The sequence below is a fragment of the Salmo salar genome, chromosome ssa15, assembly GCF_905237065.1.
Source record: "Salmo salar chromosome ssa15, Ssal_v3.1, whole genome shotgun sequence".
In the NCBI taxonomy this organism is placed as follows: Eukaryota; Metazoa; Chordata; class Actinopteri; order Salmoniformes; family Salmonidae; genus Salmo; species Salmo salar.
The window spans coordinates 24,174,715-24,197,426 of record NC_059456.1 but is presented as its reverse complement, the minus strand read 5'-3'; the positions used below and the strand labels follow the sequence as shown (position 1 = coordinate 24,197,426).

At 46.3% G+C, this 22,712-nt stretch overlaps 1 protein-coding gene across 5 annotated transcripts in view; it reads left to right on the top strand.

Moving 5' to 3' along the window:
* Positions 1-22,712, top strand: part of LOC106571102 (ryanodine receptor 3) — a 229,681-nt gene that overhangs the window by 146,831 nt on the left and 60,138 nt on the right. For all 5 annotated transcript variants that reach the window (XM_045695568.1, XM_045695569.1, XM_045695565.1 and 2 more), the window contains 6 exons: positions 2,000-2,220; positions 2,667-2,757; positions 3,007-3,147; positions 17,352-17,515; positions 17,749-17,827; positions 19,698-19,787. In XM_045695568.1, the coding sequence (XP_045551524.1) occupies positions 2,000-2,220; positions 2,667-2,757; positions 3,007-3,147; positions 17,352-17,515; positions 17,749-17,827; positions 19,698-19,787 (786 nt within the window). The remainder of the gene's footprint in view (positions 1-1,999; positions 2,221-2,666; positions 2,758-3,006; positions 3,148-17,351; positions 17,516-17,748; positions 17,828-19,697; positions 19,788-22,712) is intronic.

Below are 22,712 nucleotides of genomic sequence, written 5' to 3'. Positions count from 1 at the left end.
AGTCAGTCAGTCTTCCCTGGACACGGTGAGTATGAAAGAGTCTTTGATTGATCAGTCAGTCAATGAGAAAACAATGCAAACATTCACATATCAATCAACCAATGAATCAGTCAACACATCTATTCATTCATCCTCTCCCCATAGCTTGTAATGACTTACTGTATGTGTAACAATTCGTTTATCAAAATGCTCTATTGACGACAGTCACAGAGTTGATGAGTTGTTGGGTAAATATTGACTGCTGTTTTGCACCTTGGTCCAAGTGAATCAGGTTCAATGTGAATCCATGTTAATCAAGTTCAATTTGAATCAAGTTCGTTGTGGATCCATGTGATTCAAGTTCAATGTGGATCCATCAAAACAAGAAAAGTCTGTTTGATCAACCTTAGTTCAAGGTTTTATTTACTCATCCTTTAAAAAATAATATAAAACTTATTTAATCCCAGCTCCATCTGGTCCTGTGGGGGTGGATTAGTATTCCCCATGCTGGCACGGAAACTGTAGCCATGGGAGACTGTTGCCATGGGACCATAATCCCTTGGGAGGGAGAGAGAGAGAGAGAAAGTGATGCTGACAGTCCCCATTTATCTCAATGCTTGCTGAATCCGTCTGCCTTAGAGGTCACTGTGACCTCAGGGACAGTGTCTAACACACAGCTGGAACCAAATTCACTCCTTTGATTTATGGTTGTGTACTTGACATGCTGAGATTCTCTCTAATAGTTGTGTAACGGTGGTTAGTCACCAACCAACCGTTGGTCAGGAGAGTTGTCGGGTGGGCAGGCATTTCCTTCAGCCCAGCTCTAATGAATAGTTGTTAAGCTGAACGAGTGGGTTAGTGCTAGGTTGAAACCTGCTAGGTTGGGCGGCAGGTAGCCTAGTGGTTTAGAGCGTTGGACTAGTAACCGAAAGTTTGCAAGATTGAATCCCCGAGCTGACAAGGTAAAAATCTGTCGTTCTGACCCTGAACAAGGCAGTTAACCCACTGTTCCTAGGCCGTCATTGAAAATAAGAATTTGTTCTTAACTGACTTGCCTAGTTAAATAAAGGTTAAATAAAATAAAAGCCTATTAAAGCCTGTAGATGTCCAGAATCAGTGGTTTGTGAGGCATTGTAATGTAATGTAATGTAGTGTAATGTAATGGCATTGTAATGTAATGTAGTGTAATGTAATGGCATTGTAATGTAATGTAATGTAATGGCATTGTAATGTAATGTAGTGTAATGTAATGGCATTGTAAGGATGCTTTAGGGAGAAACTCAGCATGAAACAACCATATTTCAAGGAGTCAAGAGGTCAAGTGTTGGTGTTGACCTCTGGTCTATCCACTGTCATTCACTAACATGTCAGTCTGTTGACCTCTGGTCTATCCACTGTCATTCACTAACATGTCAGTCTGTTGACCTCTGGTCTATCCACTGTCATTCACTAACATGTCAGTCTGTTGACCTCTGGTCTATCCACTGTCATTCACTAACATGTCAGTCTGTTGACCTCTGGTCTATCCACTGTCATTCACTAACATGTCAGTCTGTTGACCTCTGGTCTTTCCACTGTCATTCACTAACATGTCAGTCTGTTGACCTCTGGTCTTTCCACTGTCATTCACTAACATGTCAGTCTGTTGACCTCTGGTCTATCCACTGTCATTCACTAACATGTCAGTCTGTTGACCTCTGGTCTTTCCACTGTCATTCACTAACATGTCAGTCTGTTGACCTCTGGTCTTTCCACTGTCATTCACTAACATGTCAGTCTGTTGACCTCTGGTCTTTCCACTGTCATTCACTAACATGTCAGTCTGTTGACCTCTGGTCTATCCACTGTCATTCACTAACATGTCAGTCTGTTGACCTCTGGTCTATCCACTGTCATTCACTAACATGTCAGTCTGTTGACCTCTGGTCTTTCCACTGTCATTCACTAACATGTCAGTCTGTTGACCTCTGGTCTTTCCACTGTCATTCACTAACATGTCAGTCTGTCCTCTGGCCTGTAGGATGTGCTGAGCACCACAGAGACAGCTCTGGCCATGAATAGGTACATTGGTTCGGCCCTGCTTCCCCTGCTGACCAGGTGTGCTGGCCACTTCTCGGGCACAGAGCACTACGCAGCGCTCATTGACTCTACCCTCCACACTATCTATCGGCTGTCCAAGGGACGCTCCCTCACCAAGGCCCAGAGAGACTCTATCGAGGAGTGTCTGCTCGCCATCTGCAAGTAAGAACTAACAGAGACTAACACCATGTTATAAACCTCTAAGGTTCTGTTGATGCCCTGGACTCTCCTGTAACTGTTGTGCTGTCATGACAATGATCAACCAATCTGTAACTGTTGTATTGTCATGACAATGATCAACCAATCTGTAACTGTTGTGTTGTCATGACAATGATCAACCAATCTGAAACTGTGGTAGCTTTATGGCAGAGCTTGCAAAATTCCGTTAACTTTCACAAAATATTTTTTCCAGAAATACCGGTCGGGGTATTCACTGCTTATTCCCTGATTCTGGCAATCTTCCAAATTGGATTTCTGGAAAATCTGGGAATTTTGTAAAACTTACTGACATTTTCAACCCTGGGTAGAGCCTTATATTCCAATCTGAGATATCCTCAGCTGTGATTGACTCACAGTGAAATATATCTGTTCCCCCTGCTGGGCTACAGACACCTGCGTCCCTCCATGATGCAGCAGCTGCTGAGACGTCTGGTGTTCGATGTTCCCCTGCTCACAGAATACTGCAAGATGCCACTCAGGGTGAGATATCTCTTCTTCTCCGTGTGATAGGAGGATTACCGTAAGAACAGTTTGTTTGTGTTGCTGACCGTTGCCTCAGAGGAAATGTCGCTGTCACGAGCTTCGTCCTCTCCTAATAAGATGTGTTTATGAAATACGAATCATATCATTACCCTGGTTGACATCAGCACTGAGCTGCTATATCTATCATCAGGGCACCCGAGGGTTTGTCAATACTAGTCAACTGTTGTCTCCTTGTGTTTCTTCCAGCTGTTAACTGAACACTATGAGCAGAGCTGGAAGTACTACTGTCTTCCCTCGGGTCTGGGGAGCTCCGGCATGGCCTCAGAGGAAGAACTGCTGCTCACCAAAAAACTCTTCTGGGGAATACTCGACTCCCTCTCAACAAAGGTACAGATGGACCGTATTGTTATGTGTAGTCTACAGACCCTTCGTTGTCCCTCAGGACTGCTTTAATAGGATGCTAATGAAGGCTTAAAGGTTACGCTACATTACTTTACGCTCGACTGACTTGCATCTAGGTAGTATGAGTGTCTCTCTATGTAACAGATTCCTGGTAGTATGAGTGTCTCTCTAGGTAACAGATTCTTGGTAGTATGAATGAGAGAGAGAAGGAGAGAGAGAGAGAAAGAGAGAGAAAGAGAGAGAGAAACACAGTGGAAGAGGACTGTAAACGGAGCTGTAATGTTGCTGAAATATGAAATAGATGAATCATTTATCAGACTGTGACAGATCCCTGCTATGTGGCTCTGCAGTGTTTTTTTTCTTCTCTCTCTCTCTCTCTCTCTCGCTCTCTCTCTCTCTCTCTCTCTCTCTCCCTATGCCCTTCTCTTCCTCTCTCTTTCTCTCTTCCTCATTCTGCTCCCCTCTCTCTCTGTCTCACTCTCTGTCTTCTTTTGACCCAACTGCCCCTGTCTAAGAGAGCAGCAGAGAGAGATAGAATGAGATAAAGTGACAGATAGTCTAGAAGACTTTCTAATATATATTTATTACCTCACCCCTCTGTCTCCTCTGTCTCTGTTTATTACCTCACCCCTCTGTCTCCCCGTCTCTGTTTATTACCTCACCCCTCTGTCTCCCCTGTCTCTATTTGTTACCTCACCCCTCTGTCTCCCCTGTCTCTATTTATTACCTCACCCCTCTGACTCCCCTGTCTCTATTTGTTACCTCACCCCTCTGTCTCCCCTGTCTCTATTTATTACCTCACCCCTCTGACTCCCCTGTCTCTATTTGTTACCTCACCCCTCTGTCTCCCCTGTCTCTATTTATTACCTCACCCCTCTGACTCCCCTGTCTCTATTTGTTACCTCACCCCTCTGTCTCCCCTGTCTCTATTTATTACCTCACCCCTCTGTCTCCCCTGTCTCATTTATTACCTCACCCCTCTGTCTCCACTGCCTCTATTTATTACCTCACCCCTCTGTCTCCCCTGTCTCTATTTATTACCTCACCCCTCTGTCTCCCCTGCCTCTATTTATTACCTCACCCCTCTGTCTCCCCTGCCTCTATTTATTACCTCACCCCTCTGTCTCCCCTGCCTCTATTTATTACCTCACACCTCTGTCTCCCCTGTCTCTATTTATTACCTCACCCCTCTGTCTCCCCTGTCTCTATGTGTTACCTCACCCCTCTGTCTCCCCTGTCTCTATTTGTTACCTCACCCCTCTGTCTCCCCTACCTCTATTTATTACCTCACCCCTCTGACTCCCCTGCCTCTATTTGTTACCTCACCCCTCTGTCTCCCCTGTCTCCATTTATTACCTCACCCCTCTGTCTCCCCTGTCTCTATTTGTTACCTCACCCCTCTGTCTCCCCTGTCTCTATTTATTACCTCACCCCTCTGTCTCCCCGTCTCTATTTGTTACCTCACCCCTCTGACTCCCCTGTCTCTGTTTATTACCTCACCCCTCTGACTCCCCTGTCTCTATTTATTACCGCACCCCTCTGTCTCCCCTGTCTCTATTTATTACCTCACCCCTCTGACCCCCCTGTCTCTATTTGTTACCTCACCCCTCTGTCTCCCCTGTCTCATTTATTACCTCACCCCTCTGCCTCCCCTGTCTCTATTTATTACCACACCCCTCTGCCTCCCCTGTCTCTATTTATTACCTCACCCCTCTGTCTCCCCTGTCTCTATTTACTACCTCACCCCTCTGCCTCCCCTGTCTCTATTTATTACCTCACCCCTCTGTCTCCCCTACCTCTATTTATTACCTCACCCCTCTGTCTCCCCTGTCTCTATTTATTACCTCACCCCTCTGACTCCCCTGTCTCTGTTTATTACCTCACCCCTCTGTCTCCCCTACCTCTATTTATTACCTCACCCCTCTGTCTCCCCTACCTCTATTTATTACCTCACCCCTCTGACTCCCCTGTCTCTATTTATTACCTCACCCCTCTGTCTCCTCTGTCTCTATTTATTACCTCACCCCTCTGTCTCCCCTGTCTCTATTTATTACCTCACCCCTCTGTCTCCCCTGTCTCTATTTGTTACCTCACCCCTCTGTCTCCCCTGTCTCTATTTGTTACCTCACCCCTCTGTCTCCCCTGTCTCATTTATTACCTCACCCCTCTGACTCCCCTGTCTCTATTTATTACCTCACCCCTCTGTCTCCCCTGTCTCTATTTATTACCTCACCCCTCTGTCTCCCCTGTCTCTATTTATTACCTCACCCCTCTGTCTCCTCTGTCTCTATTTATTACCTCACCCCTCTGTCTCCCCTACCTCTATTTATTACCTCACCCCTCTGTCTCCCCTGGCTCTATTTATTACCTCACCCTCTCTGTCTCCCCTACCTCTATTTATTACCTCACCCCTCTGTCTCCTCTGTCTCTATTTATTACCTCACCCCTCTGTCCCCCCTGTCTCTATTTGTTACCTCACCCCTCTGTCTCCCCTGTCTCATTTATTACCTCACCCCTCTGCCTCCCCTGTCTCTATTTATTACCACACCCCTCTGCCTCCCCTGTCTCTATTTATTACCTCACCCCTCTGTCTCCCCTGTCTCTATTTACTACCTCACCCCTCTGCCTCCCTGTCTCTATTTATTACCTCACCCCTCTGTCTCCCCTTCCTCTATTTATTACCTCACCCCTCTGTCTCCCCTGTCTCTATTTATTACCTCACCCCTCTGACTCCCCTGTCTCTGTTTATTACCTCACCCCTCTGTCTCCCCTACCTCTATTTATTACCTCACCCCTCTGTCTCCCCTACCTCTATTTATTACCTCACCCCTCTGACTCCCCTGTCTCTATTTATTACCTCACCCCTCTGTCTCCTCTGTCTCTATTTATTACCTCACCCCTCTGTCTCCCCTGTCTCTATTTATTACCTCACCCCTCTGTCTCCCCTGTCTCTATTTGTTACCTCACCCCTCTGTCTCCCCTGTCTCTATTTGTTACCTCACCCCTCTGTCTCCCCTGTCTCATTTATTACCTCACCCCTCTGACTCCCCTGTCTCTATTTATTACCTCACCCCTCTGTCTCCCCTGTCTCTATTTATTACCTCACCCCTCTGTCTCCCCTGTCTCTATTTATTACCTCACCCCTCTGTCTCCTCTGTCTCTATTTATTACCTCACCCCTCTGTCTCCCCTAGCTCTATTTATTACCTCACCCCTCTGTCTCCCCTGCCTCTATTTATTACCTCACCCTCTCTGTCTCCCCTACCTCTATTTATTACCTCACCCCTCTGTCTCCTCTGTCTCTATTTATTACCTCACCCCTCTGTCTCCCCTGTCTCTATTTATTACCTCACCCCTCTGTCTGCCCTGTCTCTATTTGTTACCTCACCCCTCTGTCTCCCCTGTCTCTGTTTATTACCTCACCCCTCTGTCTCCCCTGTCTCTATTTATTACCTCACCCCTCTGTCTCCCCTGTCTCTATTTGTTACCTCACCCCTCTGTCTCCCCTGTCTCTATTTATTACCTCACCCCTCTGTCTCCCCTGTCTCTATTTATTACCTCACCCCTCTGTCTCCCCTACCTCTATTTATTACCTCACCCCTCTGTCTCCCCTACCTCTATTTATTACCTCACCCCTCTGACTCCCCTGTCTCTATTTATTACCTCACCCCTCTGTCTCCTCTGTCTCTATTTATTACCTCACCCCTCTGTCTCCCCTGTCTCTATTTATTACCTCACCCCTCTGTCTCCCCTGTCTCTATTTGTTACCTCACCCCTCTGTCTCCCCTGTCTCTATTTGTTACCTCACCCCTCTGTCTCCCCTGTCTCATTTATTACCTCACCCCTCTGACTCCCCTGTCTCTATTTATTACCTCACCCCTCTGTCTCCCCTGTCTCTATTTATTACCTCACCCCTCTGTCTCCCCTGTCTCTATTTATTACCTCTCTCCTCTGTCTCTATTTATTACCTCACCCCTCTGTCTCCCCTACCTCTATTTATTACCTCACCCCTCTGTCTCCCCTGCCTCTATTTATTACCTCACCCCTCTGTCTCCCCTACCTCTATTTATTACCTCACCCCTCTGTCTCCTCTGTCTCTATTTATTACCTCACCCCTCTGTCTCCCCTGTCTCTATTTATTACCTCACCCCTCTGTCTCCCCTGTCTCTATTTGTTACCTCACCCCTCTGTCTCCCCTGTCTCTGTTTATTACCTCACCCCTCTGTCTCCCCTGTCTCTATTTATTACCTCACCCCTCTGTCTCCCCTGTCTCTATTTGTTACCTCACCCCTCTGTCTCCCCTGTCTCTATTTGTTACCTCACCCCTCTGTCTCCCCTGTCTCTGTTTATTACCTCACCCCTCTGTCTCCCCTGTCTCTATTTATTACCTCACCCCTCTGTCTCCTCTGTCTCTCTTTATTACCTCACCCCTCTGTCTCCCCTGTCTCTATTTATTACCTCACCCCTCTGTCTCCCCTGTCTCTATTTATTACCTCACCCCTCTGTCACCCCTGTCTCTATTTATTACCTCACCCCTCTGTCTCCCCTGTCTCTATTTATTACCTCACCCCTCTGTCTCCTCTGTCTCTATTTATTACCTCACCCCTCTGTCTCCTCTGTCTCTATTTATTACCTCACCCCTCTGACTCCCCTGCCTCTATTTATTACCTCACCCCTCTGTCTCCTCTGTCTCTGTTTATTACCTCACCCCTCTGACTCCCCTGTCTCTATTTGTTACCTCACCCCTCTGTCTCCCCTGTCTCTATTTATTACCTCACCCCTCTGTCTCCTCTGTCTCTATTTATTACCTCACCCTTCTGTCTCCTCTGTCTCTATTTATTACCTCACCCCTCTGTCTCCCCTGCCTCTATTTATTACCTCACCTCTCTGTCTCCCCTGTCTCTATTTATTACCTCACCCCTCTGTCTCCCCTGTCTCTATTTATTACCTCACCCCTCTGTCTCCCCTGTCTCTATTTATTACCTCACCCCTCTGTCTCCCCTGTCTCTATTTATTACCTCACCCCTCTGTCTCCTCTGTCTCTATTTATTACCTCACCCTTCTGTCTCCTCTGTCTCTATTTATTACCTCACCCCTCTGTCTCCCCTGCCTCTATTTATTACCTCACCTCTCTGTCTCCCCTGTCTCTATTTATTACCTCACCCCTCTGTCTACCCTGTCTCTATTTATTACCTCACCCCTCTGTCTCCCCTGTCTCTATTTATTACCTCACCCCTCTGTCTCCCCTGTCTCTATTTATTACCTCACCCCTCTGTCTCCCCTGTCTCTATTTATTACCTCACCCCTCTGACTCCCCTGTCTCTATTTATTACCTCACCCCTCTGTCTCCTCTGTCTCTATTTATTACCTCACCCCTCTGTCTCCCCTACCTCTATTTATTACCTCACCCCTCTGTCTCCCCTGTCTCTATTTGTTACCTCACCCCTCTGTCTCCCCTGTCTCTGTGTGCTACCTCACCCCTCTGTCTCCCCTGTCTCTATTTATTACCTCACCCCTCTGTCTCCCCTGTCTCTATTTATTACCTCACCCCTCTGTCTCCCCTGTCTCTGTGTGCTACCTCACCCCTCTGTCTCCGCTGTCTCTATTTATTACCTCACCCCTCTGTCTCCCCTGTCTCTATTTGTTACCTCACCCCTCTGTCTCCTCTGTCTCTATTTATTACCTCACCCCTCTGTCTCCCCCTACCTCTATTTATTACCTCACCCCTCTGTCTCCCCTGTCTCTATTTGTTACCTCACCCCTCTGTCTCCCCTGTCTCTGTGTGCTACCTCACCCCTCTGTCTCCCCTGTCTCTATTTATTACCTAACCCCTCTGTCTCCCCTGTCTCTATTTATTACCTCACCCCTCTGTCTCCCCTGTCTCTGTGTGCTACCTCACCCCTCTGTCTCCTCTGTCTCTATTTATTACCTCACCCCTCTGTCTCCCCTGTCTCTATTTGTTACCTCACCCCTCTGTCTCCCCTGTCTCTGTGTGCTACCTCACCCCTCTGTCTCCCCTGTCTCTATTTATTACCTCACCTCTCTGTCTCCTCTGTCTCTATTTATTACCTCACCCCTCTGTCTCCCCTACCTCTATTTATTACCTCACCCCTCTGTCTCCCCTACCTCTATTTATTACCTCACCCCTCTGTCTCCCCTGTCTCTTTTTGTTACCTCACCCCTCTGTCTCCCCTACCTCTATTTATTACCTCACCCCTCTGTCTCCCCTGTCTCTATTTATTACCTCACCCCTCTGTCTCCCCTGTCTCTATTTGTTACCTCACCCCTCTGTCTCCCCTACCTCTATTTATTACCTCACCCCTCTGTCTCCCCTGTCTCTGTTTATTACCTCACACCTCTGTCTCCCCTGTCTCTATTTATTACCTCACCCCTCTGTCTCCCCTGTCTCTATTTATTACCTCACCCCTCTGTCTCCCCTACCTCTATTTATTACCTCACCCCTCTGTCTCCCCTACCTCTATTTATTACCTCACCCCTCTGTCTCCCCTGTCTCTATTTATTACCTCACCCCTCTGTCTCCCCTGTCTCTATTTGTTACCTCACCCCTCTGTCTCCCCTGTCTCTATTTATTACCTCACCCCTCTGTCTCCCCTGTCTCTATTTGTTACCTCACCCCTCTGTCTCCCCTACCTCTATTCATTACCCCACCCCTCTGTCTCCCCTGTCTCTATTTATTACCTCACCCCTCTGTCTCCTCTGTCTCTATTTATTACCTCACCCCTCTGTCTCCCCTGTCTCTATTTGTTACCTCACCCCTCTGTCTCCCCTGTCTCTATTTATTACCTCACCCCTCTGTCTCCTCTGTCTCTATTTATTACCTCACCCCTCTGTCTCCCCTGTCTCTATTTATTACCTCACCCCTCTGACTCCCCTGTCTCTATTTATTACCTCACCCCTCTGACTCCCCTGTCTCTATTTGTGACCTCACCCCTCTGACTCCCCTGTCTCTATTTATTACCTCACCCCTCTGACTCCCCTGTCTCTATTTATTACCTCACCCCTCTGACTCCCCTGTCTCTATTTGTGACCTCACCCCTCTGTCTCCCCTGTCTCTGTTTATTACCTCACCCCTCTGTCTCCCCTGTCTCTATTTATTACCTCACCCCTCTGTCTCCCCTACCTCTATTTATTACCTCACCCCTCTGTCTCCTCTGTCTCTATTTGTTACCTCACCCCTCTGTCTCCCCTGTCTCTGTTTATTACCTCACCCCTCTGTTTCCCCTGTCTCATTTATTACCTCACCCCTCTGTCTCCCCTACCTCTATTTATTACCTCACCCCTCTGTCTCCTCTGTCTCTATTTATTACCTCACCCCTCTGTCTACCCTGTCTCTATTTATTACCTCACCCCTCTGTCTCCCCTGTCTCTATTTGTTACCTCACCCCTCTGTCTCCCCTGTCTCTGTTTATTACCTCACCCCTCTGTCTCCCCTGTCTCTATTTATTACCTCACCCCTCTGTCTCCCCTGTCTCTATTTGTTACCTCACCCCTCTGTCTCCCCTGTCTCTATTTATTACCTCACCCCTCTGTCTCCCCTGTCTCTATTTATTACCTCACCCCTCTGTCTCCCCTACCTCTATTTATTACCTCACCCCTCTGTCTCCCCTACCTCTATTTATTACCTCACCCCTCTGTCTCCCCTGTCTCTATTTGTTACCTCACCCCTCTGTCTCCCCTGTCTCTGTGTGCTACCTCACCCCTCTGTCTCCCCTGTCTCTATTTATTACCTCACCCCTCTCTCTCCCCTGTCTCTATTTATTACCTCACCCCTCTGTCTCCTCTGTCTCTATTTATTACCTCACCCCTCTGTCTCCCCTACCTCTATTTATTACCTCACCCCTCTGTCTCCCCTGCCTCTATTTATTACCTCACCCTCTCTGTCTCCCCTACCTCTATTTATTACCTCACCCCTCTGTCTCCTCTGTCTCTATTTATTACCTCACCCCTCTGTCTCCCCTGTCTCTATTTATTACCTCACCCCTCTGTCTCCCCTGTCTCTATTTGTTACCTCACCCCTCTGTCTCCCCTGTCTCTGTTTATTACCTCACCCCTCTGTCTCCCCTGTCTCTATTTATTACCTCACCCCTCTGTCTCCCCTGTCTCTATTTGTTACCTCACCCCTCTGTCTCCCCTGTCTCTATTTATTACCTCACCCCTCTGTCTCCCCTACCTCTATTTATTACCTCACCCCTCTGTCTCCCCTACCTCTATTTATTACCTCACCCCTCTGTCTCCCCCTACCTCTATTTATTACCTCACCCCTCTGACTCCCCTGTCTCTATTTATTACCTCACCCCTCTGTCTCCTCTGTCTCTATTTATTACCTCACCCCTCTGTCTCCCCTGTCTCTATTTATTACCTCACCCCTCTGTCTCCCCTGTCTCTATTTGTTACCTCACCCCTCTGTCTCCCCTGTCTCTATTTGTTACCTCACCCCTCTGTCTCCCCTGTCTCATTTATTACCTCACCCCTCTGACTCCCCTGTCTCTATTTATTACCTCACCCCTCTGTCTCCCCTGTCTCTATTTATTACCTCACCCCTCTGTCTCCCCTGTCTCTATTTATTACCTCACCCCTCTGTCTCCTCTGTCTCTATTTATTACCTCACCCCTCTGTCTCCCCTACCTCTATTTATTACCTCACCCCTCTGTCTCCCCTGCCTCTTTTTATTACCTCACCCCTCTGTCTCCCCTACCTCTATTTATTACCTCACCCCTCTGTCTCCTCTGTCTCTATTTATTACCTCACCCTTCTGTCTCCCCTGTCTCTATTTATTACCTCACCCCTCTGTCTCCCCTGTCTCTATTTGTTACCTCACCCCTCTGTCTCCCCTGTCTCATTTATTACCTCACCCCTCTGTCTCCTCTGTCTCTATTTATTACCTCACCCCTCTGTCTCCTCTGTCTCTATTTATTACCTCACCCCTCTGACTCCCCTGCCTCTATTTATTACCTCACCCCTCTGTCTCCTCTGTCTCTGTTTATTACCTCACCCCTCTGACTCCCCTGTCTCTATTTGTTACCTCACCCCTCTGTCTCCCCTGTCTCTATTTATTACCTCACCCCTCTGTCTCCTCTGTCTCTATTTATTACCTCACCCTTCTGTCTCCTCTGTCTCTATTTATTACCTCACCCCTCTGTCTCCCCTGCCTCTATTTATTACCTCACCTCTCTGTCTCCCCTGTCTCTATTTATTACCTCACCCCTCTGTCTACCCTGTCTCTATTTATTACCTCACCCCTCTGTCTCCCCTGTCTCTATTTATTACCTCACCCCTCTGTCTCCCCTGTCTCTATTTATTACCTCACCCCTCTGTCTCCCCTGTCTCTATTTATTACCTCACCCCTCTGACTCCCCTGTCTCTATTTATTACCTCACCCCTCTGTCTCCTCTGTCTCTATTTATTACCTCACCCCTCTGTCTCCCCTACCTCTATTTATTACCTCACCCCTCTGTCTCCCCTGTCTCTATTTGTTACCTCACCCCTCTGTCTCCCCTGTCTCTGTGTGCTACCTCACCCCTCTGTCTCCCCTGTCTCTATTTATTACCTCACCCCTCTGTCTCCCCTGTCTCTATTTATTACCTCACCCCTCTGTCTCCCCTGTCTCTGTGTGCTACCTCACCCCTCTGTCTCCTCTGTCTCTATTTATTACCTCACCCCTCTGTCTCCCCTGTCTCTATTTGTTACCTCACCCCTCTGTCTCCTCTGTCTCTATTTATTACCTCACCCCTCTGTCTCCCCTACCTCTATTTATTACCTCACCCCTCTGTCTCCCCTGTCTCTATTTGTTACCTCACCCCTCTGTCTCCCCTGTCTCTGTGTGCTACCTCACCCCTCTGTCTCCCCTGTCTCTATTTATTACCTCACCCCTCTGTCTCCCCTGTCTCTATTTATTACCTCACCCCTCTGTCTCCCCTGTCTCTGTGTGCTACCTCACCCCTCTGTCTCCTCTGTCTCTATTTATTACCTCACCCCTCTGTCTCCCCTGTCTCTATTTGTTACCTCACCCCTCTGTCTCCCCTGTCTCTGTGTGCTACCACACCCCTCTGTCTCCCCTGTCTCTATTTATTACCTCACCTCTCTGTCTCCTCTGTCTCTATTTATTACCTCACCCCTCTGTCTCCCCTACCTCTATTTATTACCTCACCCCTCTGTCTCCCCTACCTCTATTTATTACCTCACCCCTCTGTCTCCCCTGTCTCTTTTTGTTACCTCACCCCTCTGTCTCCCCTACCTCTATTTATTACCTCACCCCTCTGTCTCCCCTGTCTCTATTTATTACCTCACCCCTCTGTCTCCCCTACCTCTATTTATTACCTCACCCCTCTGTCTCCCCTACCTCTATTTATTACCTCACCCCTCTGTCTCCCCTACCTCTATTTATTACCTCACCCCTCTGACTCCCCTGTCTCTATTTATTACCTCACCCCTCTGTCTCCTCTGTCTCTATTTATTACCTCACCCCTCTGTCTCCCCTGTCTCTATTTATTACCTCACCCCTCTGTCTCCCCTGTCTCTATTTGTTACCTCACCCCTCTGTCTCCCCTGTCTCTATTTGTTACCTCACCCCTCTGTCTCCCCTGTCTCATTTATTACCTCACCCCTCTGACTCCCCTGTCTCTATTTATTACCTCACCCCTCTGTCTCCCCTGTCTCTATTTATTACCTCACCCCTCTGTCTCCCCTGTCTCTATTTATTACCTCACCCCTCTGTCTCCTCTGTCTCTATTTATTACCTCACCCCTCTGTCTCCCCTACCTCTATTTATTACCTCACCCCTCTGTCTCCCCTGCCTCTATTTATTACCTCACCCCTCTGTCTCCCCTACCTCTATTTATTACCTCACCCCTCTGTCTCCTCTGTCTCTATTTATTACCTCACCCTTCTGTCTCCCCTGTCTCTATTTATTACCTCACCCCTCTGTCTCCCCTGTCTCTATTTGTTACCTCACCCCTCTGTCTCCCCTGTCTCATTTATTACCTCACCCCTCTGTCTCCTCTGTCTCTATTTATTACCTCACCCCTCTGTCTCCTCTGTCTCTATTTATTACCTCACCCCTCTGACTCCCCTGCCTCTATTTATTACCTCACCCCTCTGTCTCCTCTGTCTCTGTTTATTACCTCACCCCTCTGACTCCCCTGTCTCTATTTGTTACCTCACCCCTCTGTCTCCCCTGTCTCTATTTATTACCTCACCCCTCTGTCTCCTCTGTCTCTATTTATTACCTCACCCTTCTGTCTCCTCTGTCTCTATTTATTACCTCACCCCTCTGTCTCCCCTGCCTCTATTTATTACCTCACCTCTCTGTCTCCCCTGTCTCTATTTATTACCTCACCCCTCTGTCTACCCTGTCTCTATTTATTACCTCACCCCTCTGTCTCCCCTGTCTCTATTTATTACCTCACCCCTCTGTCTCCCCTGTCTCTATTTATTACCTCACCCCTCTGTCTCCCCTGTCTCTATTTATTACCTCACCCCTCTGACTCCCCTGTCTCTATTTATTACCTCACCCCTCTGTCTCCTCTGTCTCTATTTATTACCTCACCCCTCTGTCTCCCCTACCTCTATTTATTACCTCACCCCTCTGTCTCCCCTGTCTCTATTTGTTACCTCACCCCTCTGTCTCCCCTGTCTCTGTGTGCTACCTCACCCCTCTGTCTCCCCTGTCTCTATTTATTACCTCACCCCTCTGTCTCCCCTGTCTCTATTTATTACCTCACCCCTCTGTCTCCCCTGTCTCTGTGTGCTACCTCACCCCTCTGTCTCCTCTGTCTCTATTTATTACCTCACCCCTCTGTCTCCCCTGTCTCTATTTGTTACCTCACCCCTCTGTCTCCTCTGTCTCTATTTATTACCTCACCCCTCTGTCTCCCCTACCTCTATTTATTACCTCACCCCTCTGTCTCCCCTGTCTCTATTTGTTACCTCACCCCTCTGTCTCCCCTGTCTCTGTGTGCTACCTCACCCCTCTGTCTCCCCTGTCTCTATTTATTACCTCACCCCTCTGTCTCCCCTGTCTCTATTTATTACCTCACCCCTCTGTCTCCCCTGTCTCTGTGTGCTACCTCACCCCTCTGTCTCCTCTGTCTCTATTTATTACCTCACCCCTCTGTCTCCCCTGTCTCTATTTGTTACCTCACCCCTCTGTCTCCCCTGTCTCTGTGTGCTACCTCACCCCTCTGTCTCCCCTGTCTCTATTTATTACCTCACCTCTCTGTCTCCTCTGTCTCTATTTATTACCTCACCCCTCTGTCTCCCCTACCTCTATTTATTACCTCACCCCTCTGTCTCCCCTAACTCTATTTATTACCTCACCCCTCTGTCTCCCCTGTCTCTTTTTGTTACCTCACCCCTCTGTCTCCCCTACCTCTATTTATTACCTCACCCCTCTGTCTCCCCTGTCTCTATTTATTACCTCACCCCTCTGTCTCCCCTGTCTCTATTTGTTACCTCACCCCTCTGTCTCCCCTACCTCTATTTATTACCTCACCCCTCTGTCTCCCCTGTCTCTGTTTATTACCTCACCCCTCTGTCTCCCCTGTCTCTATTTATTACCTCACCCCTCTGTCTCCCCTGTCTCTATTTATTACCTCACCCCTCTGTCTCCCCTACCTCTATTTATTACCTCACCCCTCTGTCTCCCCTACCTCTATTTATTACCTCACCCCTCTGTCTCCCCTGTCTCTATTTATTACCTCACCCCTCTGTCTCCCCTGTCTCTATTTGTTACCTCACCCCTCTGTCTCCCCTACCTCTATTTATTACCCCACCCCTCTGTCTCCCCTGTCTCTATTTATTACCTCACCCCTCTGTCTCCTCTGTCTCTATTTATTACCTCACCCCTCTGTCTTCCCTGTCTCTATTTGTTACCTCACCCCTCTGTCTCCCCTGTCTCTATTTATTACCTCACCCCTCTGTCTCCTCTGTCTCTATTTATTACCTCACCCCTCTGTCTCCCCTGTCTCTATTTATTACCTCACCCCTCTGACTCCCCTGTCTCTATTTATTACCTCACCCCTCTGACTCCCCTGTCTCTATTTGTGACCTCACCCCTCTGACTGCCCTGTCTCTATTTATTACCTCACCCCTCTGACTCCCCTGTCTCTATTTATTACCTCACCCCTCTGACTCCCCTGTCTCTATTTGTGACCTCACCCCTCTGTCTCCCCTGTCTCTGTTTATTACCTCACCCCTCTGTCTCCCCTGTCTCTATTTATTACCTCACCCCTCTGTCTCCCCTACCTCTATTTATTACCTCACCCCTCTGTCTCCTCTGTCTCTATTTGTTACCTCACCCCTCTGTCTCCCCTGTCTCTGTTTATTACCTCACCCCTCTGTTTCCCCTGTCTCATTTATTACCTCACCCCTCTGTCTCCCCTGTCTCTATTTATTACCTCACCCCTCTGCCTCCCCTGTCTCTATTTATTACCTCACCCCTCTGCCTCCCCTGTCTCTATTTATTACCTCACCCCTCTGTCTCCCCTGTCTCTATTCGTTACCTCACCCCTCTGTCTCCCCTACCTCTATTTATTACCTCACCCCTCTGACTCCCCTGCCTCTATTTATTACCTCACCCCTCTGTCTCCTCTGTCTCTATTTATTACCTCACCCCTCTGTCTCCCCTACCTCTATTTATTACCTCACCCCTCTGTCTCCCCTACCTCTATTTATTACCTCACCCCTCTGTCTCCCCTGTCTCTATTTGTTACCTCACCCCTCTGTCTCCCCTGTCTCTATTTGTTACCTCACCCCTCTGTCTCCCCTGTCTCTGTGTGCTACCTCACCCCTCTGCCTCCCCCTGTCTTTGTTTGTGACCCCTCTGTCCCACCCTGTCTCTGTATGCCTCCCCTCTGTTTCCCCTGTCTCTGTTTGTCTCCCCTCTGTTTCCCCTGTCTTTGTTTGTCACCCCTCTGTCTCCCCTGTCTCTGTGTGCTACCTCACCCCTTTGCCTCCCCCTGTCTTTGTTTGTGACCCTTCTGTCTCACCCTGTCTCTGTTTGTCTCCCCCTGTCTCTGTTTGTCTCCCCTCTGTCTCTCCCTGTCTCTGTTTGTCTCCCCCTTGTCTTTGTTTGTGAACCCTCTGTCTCCCCCTGTCTCTGTTTGTCTCCCCTCTGTCTCTGTATGCCTCCCCTCTGTTTCCCCTGTCTCTGTTTTTTCTCCCCCCATACAGAAGTTTGACTCTGACCTGTTCAAGACTGGCATGGCCTGTCTGTGCGCTACCGCTGGGGCGTTGCCACCTGACTATGTGGATGCCAGCCCTGGTGCCACCCTGGAGAAGCAGGCGTCTGTGGATGCACACGGCAACTTCGACCCCAAACCCATTAACACTGCCAAGTAAGTGGCCCAGGGAGAGAGAGAGAGACTTTGACATTTAAAAGTTTTTTTGAACACAAATGACCAAAAGCAGGACATGAAGGTCAGAATCCCCAGAACACACAGGCTCATTACGACATCATATATGACTAAAAGATGGGAGCAGAGGGAGACTAGCCCTTACCTCACTAGATGTCTAGGCTGTATTGAAGTGAAGGACTAATAGTGGCGTCTGTCTCCTCCTTCTTTCTTAGTATCTCCCTTCCAGAGAAACTGGACTACATCGCCAACAAGTTTGCAGAGCATTCCCACGTCAAGTGGTCCTCAGAGAAGGTACTGTAACCTCAAAAACTAGGTTCAGACGCTGTCTTTCCTGTATACGAGTTTAAATGTAAGGTATATACAGTTGAAGTCGGAGGTTTACATACAATTAGGTTGGAGTCATTAAAACCTATTTTTCAACCACTCCACAAATGTCTTGTTAAGAAACTATAGTTTTGGCAAGTCGGTTAGGACATCTACTTTGTGCATAACACAAGTAATTTTTCCAACAATTGTTTACAGACAGATTATTTCACTTATAATTCACTGTATCACAATTCCCGTGGGTCAGAAGTTTACATACACTAAGTTGACTGTGCCTTTAAACAGCTTGGAAAATTCCAGAAAATTATGTTATGGCTTTAGAAGCTTCTGATAGGCTAATTGACATCATTTGAGTCAATTGGAGGTGTACCTGTGAATGTATTTCAAGGCCTACCTTCAAACTCAGTGCCTCTTTGCTTGACACCATGGGAAAATCTAAATAAATCAGCCAAGACCTCAGAAATAAAATCTGGTTCATCTTTGGGAGCAATTTCCAAACGCCTGAAGGTACCACGTTCATCTGTACAAACAATAGTATGCAAGTATAAACACCATGGGACCAGGCAGCCATCATACCGCTCAGGAACGTTGGTGCGAAAAGTTCAAATAAATCCCAGAACAACAGCAAAGAACCTTGTGAAGATGCTGGAGGAAACAGGTACAAAAGTATCTATATCCACAGTAAAACGAGTCCTACATCGACATAACCTGAAAGGCCGCTTAGCAAGGAAGAAGCCACTGCTCCAAAACCGCCATAAAAAAGCCAGACTACGGTTTGCAACTGCACATGGGGACAAAGATCGTACTTTTTGGAGAAATGTCCTCTGGACTGATGAAACAAAAATAGAACTGTTCGGCCTTAATGACCATCATTATGTTTGAAGAAAAAGGGGGAGGCTTGCAAGCCGAAGAACACCATCCCAACCGTGAAGCACGGGGGTGGCAGCATCACGTTGTGGGGGTGCTTTTCTGCAGGTGGGACTGGTGCACTTCACAAAATAGATGGTATCATGAGGCAGGAAAATTATGTGGATATATTGAAGCAACATCTCAAGACATCAGTCAGGAAGTTAAAGCTTGGTCGCAAATGGGTCTTCCAAATGGACAATGACCCCAAACATACTTCCAAAGTTGTGGCAAAATGCTTAAGGACAACAAAGTCAAGGTATTGGAGTGGCCATCACAAAGCCCTGACCTCAATCCCATAGAAAATTTGTGGGCAGAAGTGAAAAAGGGTGTGTGAGCATGGAGGCCTACAAACCTGACTCAGTTACACCAGCTCTGTCAGGAGGAATGGGCCAAAATTCACCCAACTTATTGTGGGAAGCTTGTGGAAGGCTACCCGAAACGTTTGACCCAAGTTATTCAATTTAAAGGCAATGCTACCAAATATGAATACTTGTACAATATGAATCCTTGTAATACTTGTAAAATACTATGTAAACTTCTGACCCATTGGGAATGTGATGAAAGAAATAAAAGCTGAAATAAATCATTCTCTCTACTATTATTCTGGCATTTCACATTCTTAAAATAAAGTGGTGATCCTAACTGACCTAAAACAGAGAATTTTTACTAGGATTAAATGTCAGGAAATGTGACAACTGAGTTTAAACGTATTTGGCTAAGGTGTATGTAAACTTCCCACTTCAACTGTACATGGCCTTAGTCCTGGCCGACCATGGCCGAATTCCTGGCCTAACATGGCCTAACTCATGGCCTAACATGGCCAAATTCCTGGCCCTAATATGGCCTAATTCCTGGCCAAACATGGCCTAACTCTTGGCCTAACATCGCCTAACTCCTGGATTAACATGGCCTAATTCTTGATTTCCAGGTGACAGCGGGTTGGAAAATGGGAGAGAGTGTGGATGACAAGGCTAAAACTCACCCACTGCTGAAGCCCTATAAATCGCTCAGTGAGAAGGTACTGTTGATACTATAACTAATCTGTCACTCAGTGAGAAGGTACTGTTGATAATATAACACGAATCTGTCACTCAGTGAGAAGGTACTGTTGATACTATAACACTAATCTGTCACTCAGTGAGAAGGTACTGTTGATACTATAACTAACCTGTCACTCAGTGAGAAGGTACTGTTGATACTATAACTAACCGGTCACTCAGTGAGAAGGTACTGTTGATAATATAACTAACCTGTCACTCAGTGAGAAGGTACTGTTGATACTATAACACTAATCTGTCACTCAGTGAGAAGGTACTGTTGATAATATAACACTAATCTGTCACTCAGTGAGAAGGTACTGTTGATACTATAACTAACCTGTCACTCAGTGAGAAGGTACTGTTGATAATATAACTAACCTGTCACTCAGTGAGAAGGTACTGTTGATACTATAACACTAATCTGTCACTCAGTGAGAAGGTACTGTTGATACTATAACTAACCTGTCACTCAGTGGGTAGGTACTGTTGATACTATAACTAACCTGTCACTCAGTGAGAAGGTACTGTTGATAATATAACACGAATCTGTCACTCAGTGAGAAGGTACTGTTGATACTATAACACTAATCTGTCACTCAGTGAGAAGGTACTGTTGATAATATAACTAACCTGTCACTCAGTGAGAAGGTACTGTTGATACTATAACTAATCTGTCACTCAGTGAGAAGGTACTGTTGATAATATAACACTAATCTGTCACTCAGTGAGAAGGTACTGTTGATACTATAACACTAATCTGTCACTTAGTGAGTAGGTACTGTTGATACTATAACACTAATCTGTCACTCAGTGAGAAGGTACTGTTGATACTATAACACTAATCTGTCACTCAGTGAGAAGGTACTGTTGATGATATAACACTAATATGTCACTCAGTGAGAAGGTACTGTTGATACTATAACTAACCTGTCACTCAGTGAGAAGGTACTGTTGATAATATAACTAACCTGTCACTCAGTGAGAAGGTACTGTTGATACTATAACACTAATCTGTCACTCAGTGAGAAGGTACTGTTGATGATATAACACTAATATGTCACTCAGTGAGAAGGTACTGTTGATACTATAACTAACCTGTCACTCAGTGAGAAGGTACTGTTGATACTATAACACTAATCTGTCACTCAGTGAGAAGGTACTGTTGATAATATAACTAACCTGTCACTCAGTGAGAAGGTACTGTTGATACTATAACAGTAATCTGTCACTCAGTGAGAAGGTACTGTTGATAATATAACACTAATCTGTCACTCAGTGAGAAGGTACTGTTGATACTATAACTAATATGTCACTCAGTGAGAAGGTACTGTTGATAATATAACACTAATCTGTCACTCAGTGAGAAGGTACTGTTGATACTATAACTAACCTGTCACTCAGTGAGAAGGTACTGTTGATAATATAACACTAATTTGTCACTCAGTGAGAAGGTACTGTTGATACTATAACACTAATCTGTCACTCAGTGAGTAGGTACTGTTGATAATATAACACTAATCTGTCACTCAGTGAGAAGGTACTGTTGATACTATAACTAATCTGTCACTCAGTGAGAAGGTACTGTTGATAATATAACACTAATCTGTCACTCAGTGAGAAGGTACTGTTGATACTATAACTAATCTGTCACTCAGTGAGAAGGTACTGTTGATACTATAACACTAACCTGTCACTCAGTGAGAAGGTACTGTTGATACTATAACCCTAATCTGTCACTAAGTGAGAAGGTACTGTTGATACTATAACTAATCTGTCACTCAGTGAGAAGGTACTGTTGATACTATAACAGTAATCTGTCACTCAGTGAGAAGGTACTGTTGATACTATAACACTAATCTGTCACTCAGTGAGAAGGTACTGTTGATACTATAACACTAATCTGTCACTCAGTGAGAAGGTACTGTTGATAATATAACACTAACCTGTCACTCAGTGAGAAGGTACTGTTGATAATATAACACTAATCTGTCACTCAGTGAGAAGGTACTGTTGATAATATAACACTAATCTGTCACTCAGTGAGAAGGTACTGTTGATACTATAACACTAATCTGTCACTCAGTGAGAAGGTACTGTTGATAATATAACACTAACCTGTCACTCAGTGAGAAGGTACTGTTGATAATATAACACTAATCTGTCAACTGGTGAGAAGGTACTGTTGATACTATAACACTAATCTGTCACTCAGTGAGAAGGTACTGTTGATACTATAACTAACCTGTCACTCAGTGAGAAGGTACTGTTGATAATATAACACTAACCTGTCACTCAGTGAGAAGGTACTGTTGATAATATAACACTAATCTGTCAACTGGTGAGAAGGTACTGTTGATACTATAACACTAACCTGTCACTCAGTGGGTAGGTACTGTTGATACTATAACTAACCTGTCACTCAGTGAGAAGGTACTGTTGATAATATAACTAACCTGTCACTCAGTGAGAAGGTACTGTTGATACTATAACACTAATCTGTCACTCAGTGAGAAGGTACTGTTGATGATATAACACTAATATGTCACTCAGTGAGAAGGTACTGTTGATACTATAACTAATATGTCACTCAGTGAGAAGGTACTGTTGATAATATAACACTAATCTGTCACTCAGTGAGAAGGTACTGTTGATACTATAACTAACCTGTCACTCAGTGAGAAGGTACTGTTGATAATATAACACTAATTTGTCACTCAGTGAGAAGGTACTGTTGATACTATAACACTAATCTGTCACTCAGTGAGTAGGTACTGTTGATAATATAACACTAATCTGTCACTCAGTGAGAAGGTACTGTTGATACTATAACTAATCTGTCACTCAGTGAGAAGGTACTGTTGATAATATAACACTAATCTGTCACTCAGTGAGAAGGTACTGTT